Source organism: Salvia miltiorrhiza, chromosome 8 (assembly GCF_028751815.1).
Source record: "Salvia miltiorrhiza cultivar Shanhuang (shh) chromosome 8, IMPLAD_Smil_shh, whole genome shotgun sequence".
Classification (NCBI taxonomy): domain Eukaryota; kingdom Viridiplantae; phylum Streptophyta; class Magnoliopsida; order Lamiales; family Lamiaceae; genus Salvia; species Salvia miltiorrhiza.
The window spans coordinates 48,811,292-48,817,291 of record NC_080394.1 but is presented as its reverse complement, the minus strand read 5'-3'; the positions used below and the strand labels follow the sequence as shown (position 1 = coordinate 48,817,291).

At 37.4% G+C, this 6,000-nt stretch overlaps 1 protein-coding gene across 1 annotated transcript; it reads left to right on the top strand.

Moving 5' to 3' along the window:
* The first annotated feature begins 2,606 nt into the window (after nt 1-2,606).
* Nucleotides 2,607-4,865, top strand: LOC130996951 (F-box protein At1g55000). Its single transcript, XM_057922237.1, has 2 exons — nt 2,607-3,210; nt 4,284-4,865. Exons 1-2 carry the CDS (start codon nt 2,785-2,787, stop codon nt 4,656-4,658), a joined length of 801 nt encoding a protein of 266 aa, XP_057778220.1. The 5' UTR covers nt 2,607-2,784; the 3' UTR covers nt 4,659-4,865.
* Nucleotides 4,866-6,000: the final 1,135 nt, after the last annotated feature.

Below are 6,000 nucleotides of genomic sequence, written 5' to 3'. Positions count from 1 at the left end.
AAACTCAGTGCCGTAGTGGGTTAGATACTGATTTCTTTGGCTACTTCGATTTAATTGACGAAGTTAAAAAGTTAGGATATGAGTCATGGGAACATATTTGGTGTAAGGAGCTGGATTCAAATGCTTTTAGCTTACTTGAGGACGACAATGATGTTCTTTCTATGTTAAGTCAGCTGACTCCAAATCGTAGACATATTAGAGTATATGTTGAGGGTGGTAAGAAACCTGCATTGTCAATTGGAGAGGGTAATATGGTTGTTGGAGAAGAAACTGCTCATAACTTGGATGCAACTCATGAAGCTAGCCCTAAGGTGCAACGGCCTACAAAGAAGTCTAAGGGTAAGGAGAAATTTGTGAGAGATATGGCACAGAACCGAAGGCAAACAGATTGTACAAAGCAAAATCAATTGCTTTGGAAACATTGAGGGGTTCAGTGACTGCTCATTATGCCAAATTGAGGAGCTGCTTGGCTGAGATGATGGCCAGTGATCCAGAGGTGAAATTTGAGCCATTATGCAGTGAAGGAGCTATCTTTAGAGGGTTATACATTGGTTTCAGCTCATTGATGAAAATGTTCAAAGCTGGGTGTAGACCAATAATAGGACTAGATGGATGTTTTTTGAAAACACATCTAGGTGGGATTTTGCTTTGTGCTGTGAGTAAAGATGGTAATAATCAAATGTATACATTGGCTTGGGCTGTTGTGGAGGTGGAGAATGAAGAAAATTGGAAGTGGTTCATTGAAAGACTGTTGGAGCAGTTGGGGACAGAACAAGGTGGAGGTTACACCTTCATTTCTGACCAACAAAAGGTGAGATTTGATTAAATTTTTTTGTACCACATATCATTTCACTACCATGTTTGAGAATTTTATCTAACATATTTTACATGTAGGGACTGACAAAATCATTGGCAGATCTAGCACCTATGTCCGAGCATAGGAATTGTGCTAGACATGCCTATGCAAACTGGAACAAGAAGAACAAAGGCATTCATTGAAAAACATGTTTTGGAGTTGTGTAAGAAGTACATATGTGGAGGAGTGGCAGATTGGCAGTTGATGAAATGAGGAAGGAAAATGAGCAAGCCTATCTTGACTTCATGGAGAGAGAACCGGCCAAATTCTGTAAGGCTTTCATTAGTACCCATTGCAAATGTGATATGGTTGATAATAACATAAGCGAAACTTTTAATGGGTACATAGTTAAGTTAAGAGTAAAGCATATTATTACTATGTGTTAGGAAATTAGATGTTCTGTGATGGAGAGGCAGTATAAGAAGCTTACTAAGGCTGGCTCTATGAATGATACTATATGTTTTAGAATTAGGAAGACTGTTGAGGAATTGAAGTTCAAAAGTAGGTACTGTGAGGTTCATCCAGCTGTTGGTGGTTTATATGAGGTGTATCTTTATGATGGTAAGTTCACTGTTAGTCTTGAGGAAAAGGTGTGTAGTTGTAGATCATGGGAGTTAAGTGGGATCACATGTCTTCATGCTACTACTGCAATCATGTACATGAAAGAGGGGGTGGAGGAATATGTGCATGATTACTACAGCATTGAGAGGTATAAGAAAGCTTATGAGCATGGAATCAAACCTTTAAGAGGTGAGAAAATGTGGCCTCATGCAGAGGGTTGGCCTGTTCAGCCACCTGCATTTTCAAATAGGGCAGGAAGGCTAAAAAAAGGGGGTTAGAGAACATAACAAGAAACACCCCACCAACCCAAACAAATTGAGAAGATTGGGCTTGTAATGACATGCAAGAACTGTTGGCAGAAGGGGCACAATACAAGAGGATGCAAGAATGAAAAGTGTGATCCACCAGCCAAAGAAAATGTAATGTGCACTATCTTGTATTTTGCATAAATATAACACTACCTAATACTGTAATGTATATTCAATATGGAGAAGAAGAGGCAGACCAGCCAAAGCTCATTTAGAGGCTCAATCAAGCCAAGTAACTGGAACAGAGACTAGCTCTCTTACAAATACAGCCTCTGCCCCAAATCCTCCTAATCCTCGAGCTCCCACATCGCTCCCACTCCAAGTCAAGAAAACAATTGCAAAGGATAGAGCACTTGCTAGGAAAGGAATTGGCACGATGGTTACAGAGTCAGGGAACATCTATGTCAGGGTAATGATTAAAGGATTAAGTCTTACTCTTTAACTTAGTATAAAACAAAATCTAATTGGGATGATATTAACAGGGTTCTAGCAATCAAAGGGGTTCAAAATTCATCAATCCAAGGAAGGTATCTGAGCTCCCAAACACTCAAGAAAGCGGGAAAGATGAAGTGTAATGGAGTAAAGAGAACTCAAGCAAGTGTAATAAATGTTGTAGGCATCAACAAATGTATACATATTCACAGTAAAAGAAAATAAAGGAATCATAATAGTGATTATTTTTTCACAAATAATTTAAAGTAAATTACAAATAAGCAAAAGTCAAGTCAAAATAAGTAAATGAATAAAAATAATGTCAAATACCTTTATGTTAATTAAAAATTAGTAAAAATAATAAAAAATTATTATCATTATCCTTTTATTCTACACATAATATCTTCTTCAGCACCAAATTAAATAGGTACTTAAGTGGTGGAGGGAAGGAATAATTCATTTTGTAAAAAATAAACGAAAAAACAAATTAATACCATCACTATTAACAGTTTCAAAAAAAAAATACCATCATTATTAACGAAACCCCCACTAGAAAACTACACGGCACCAAACCAAAGGCGGAGAAACGCACACGAACAAAAGCCTCATCCGCACCAAAAGTAATTTATGGGCTGCTGCGGCGACGACGACGACGACGACGCACCACCACAACCGTCGCAACAATTGCTTTCGCCGCCGCATGATCTCCTCCAGCCGCTCTGTTCCTCATCATCCGCCGACACCACGATCTCGCCGATGAATTCGAATTTCTCGGCTCTCCTATGCAAGGACACTCTCCGGGCCATACTCCAGAAGCTATCGCTCTCCGATCTTGCCCGCGCCTCTTGCGTCTGTCGCCTCTGGCAGTCGGTGGCCTCCGATAGCCAGATGCAGATTCAAGCTTTCATTTCCCCGTGGAAGCTTCGAGACATCGTCGGAAAACCTAGCTCTAGCGCCTTCTGGAGAGATAATTCCCTTTCGAAATTCGCCGTCTCTCACCGCCTCTCCCGCAGCGATTCCATTGCTAGCCTCGCTGTTAAGTATACTGCTCAGGTATTCCATGGATGCTAATCGAGTTCATTTTGCGAATTGTGATTGTGCAAACCCAGTCTATATGCGTTCGGTAATATGTGTTCCTATAACCAACTATAATAGGTTAGTTTCGAAGATTATGATTTATGATTATCTTTTATTTTACATATAGCTGACTAATACAATAATTTTGTTATTGCCTTTTCCGCGCGCGGCTGTGAACTATTGACTCATGAAATTCTTTTTGCTAGCTGATATATGAGGTTAAGGCCAATCACTTTATCATTCTGATGCGTATTCCTGAGAATTTGTGGCTTGGTATAAGGTTAAACTCCTGTTCAGTTTATCTGCTCATCGGGAACAAATGAAGGGCGATTGTCTTTCACTTTTTATCCCCAAATTGTATGTAACCTTATCGGCAATGATTCAAAGTAGCTGTAAAATGTTATAGTTCTAGCTTCTTGCCAATAACAATTACAGCTGTGAAATGCTTCTGAACTTTGAAATATTCTTATGATGTTCTTCTTGTGTTTATATATAAATGAAAAACATTGGTGAAGATGTCAATGCTCATAGTTATGAAGCAATGTATAGAATATCACATTGATCAAATGCATATCACTCCAAGTTTGTACTATGCTTTGTCGTCAGACATGATGTGGCCCGAATTTGGCTAATACAGATCAATTATGACAGTTCTACTGCTCTGGTCCTGTTTTTTTGTCTTGTTAATCTTTTTTTTGACTTGGGGAAGGGAGAGTAGTGGGGTTTGAACCTTAGACCTTGCTGTTTATAATTGAAGTCTGCACCCCTTGGGGACGTTTGTCTTGTTAATCTTAGTTTGTCTCTTGAGATACCATGGCTCATAGAATCAAAAGTTTTGTTATTCTTATGAATGGTTGATTGCAATGGTGAGTTTCTTCCACGGATTTTTGTCATGCCCATATCAAATTATCAATACATCAAGGTTTGCCCTCATCTTTTTGTGCTGCGCGGATGAATTCAGCTATATAATTCTTATAATTGTAAGGTTACATCTCTTCTATTGCTTACAAAGGCTTTACGCTGCGTTGATGATTATCCAACATTGACAGGTTATGGACATCAAGCGCTTAAACAACATGATGAGTGACCATGGGATATACTCCAGGGAGCGTCTGCTAATCCCTGTTAACAACCCAGAGATGCTCGTAGGTTCCACATGCTACATAGAAGTGGACGCCCATGCAAAGAGAGAGGTTGCAGTACTGTATCTCGAGGGTGGCCCCGACAAAAATCTGAATTCCCTTCTACATAGACTGGCCACTGAACGAGGTAAAAAAAGGGTGATAGACTCGTTGAAGAGGAGTATGCGTGTCGATGATGGCACAGCTCTATACTACCTATCCATATCGAACGGTGATCCTAGAGCTGCACTTACACAATTCTCTGATGATGTGCGCTGGGAGAGGCAGGTTAGTCTCGCATAATCTGTAATACAAAGCCAGTGATCCTGTTTGTGCTAGCAATAATGGACTTTGCATTATTGGGTTCATTGGCGTTCCAGTATATTCCATGTATATAGAATCCCAATTACCTGGGCTCACAGAAATAATTTTCTTTATGTGAAGCTAGGGGAAATTATTCAAAGAATCGAAGTTGTGTTTATATATTTCTGCTATTCCAGGTTCTCATAAGTTGTGCCTCTTGGTGTTCATGCAGTTTGTTGCTTTTTCTTTTTCTAAATAGAAGAATAATATAGTGAGGTATAAATTTGTGTTGTTGCCTCTCAAAGTTATGATCCAAAATTGAGAAATGAAGTGTATTCTTTTTTTTTTTGAAGAGAGAAATGAAGTGTATTCAACCATGTGAATACTGTAACTTTTGAGTATTGTAATTGGAGAATTAAAAAAGAGTTGTAATCTAGTTCCAAAAGAAAAAGAAAAAGAAAAAAAAAAGAGTTGTAATCTAAGAGGGTGTATTCAATTAAGAATTTAACAGATTTTAACAGATGTTTTTATAATCTATGGATTCCCTTAATTCCATGGATTGTCTTAATTCTATATAGAGTTTAACTCCTGTTAGATTTATTTATCCCTATTTTTCTAGAATTTATAAGTTTATAGATTGTTATAATAAAAAATATCTATAAAAAAACAATTAAATTATTCTTATCAATATGGCATCAAATATTGTACAGGAAACTTACTCGGAACAAATAAAAGGATAAAAAACAAACCTGCCTCAAGAGAACATGAACTTCTTCCTTCTCCATATAATTTGCCTGTGTCAAATTCTTCTCATTTTTTTTGCCCAACAAAAATCAATAGGATTGCATCAGCAGAAAAAATATAACAAGTTCAGAGCATCTGACATTAAACCAGACTGATATTCAAGTTGAGAGACCAAAGCATCCCCACAAATAAAAATATCTCCTCACAAAATTTTTCAATAAAAAGTAGGTAGAAGACATTATTGGCTCAAGCCCTACCAAAACATAGATAAACACAGATCGGATGATGAGTTTTAAGAAAAATACGATGAAGCTTATACAGTTATGCAACAGATAAAGACGGCAGGGGGGAGAGAATACTTTAAAATCTCTTATGGAGAGGTGAGATTTGTGTAGAAATTTTTTATTTATACTAGGGTTACTGAATTCCTCTAAAATCCACAACATTAGAAATTTCAATACCAGCAGAATAGATGGATATTTAAAAGTCATAATTGAATATTAACAGATTTTTATGAACTTTTTAAAATCTGAATTAAATATCTATGAATATTTAAAATATAATTTTTTTTTCCAGAATCTGAATTGAATACATCCCC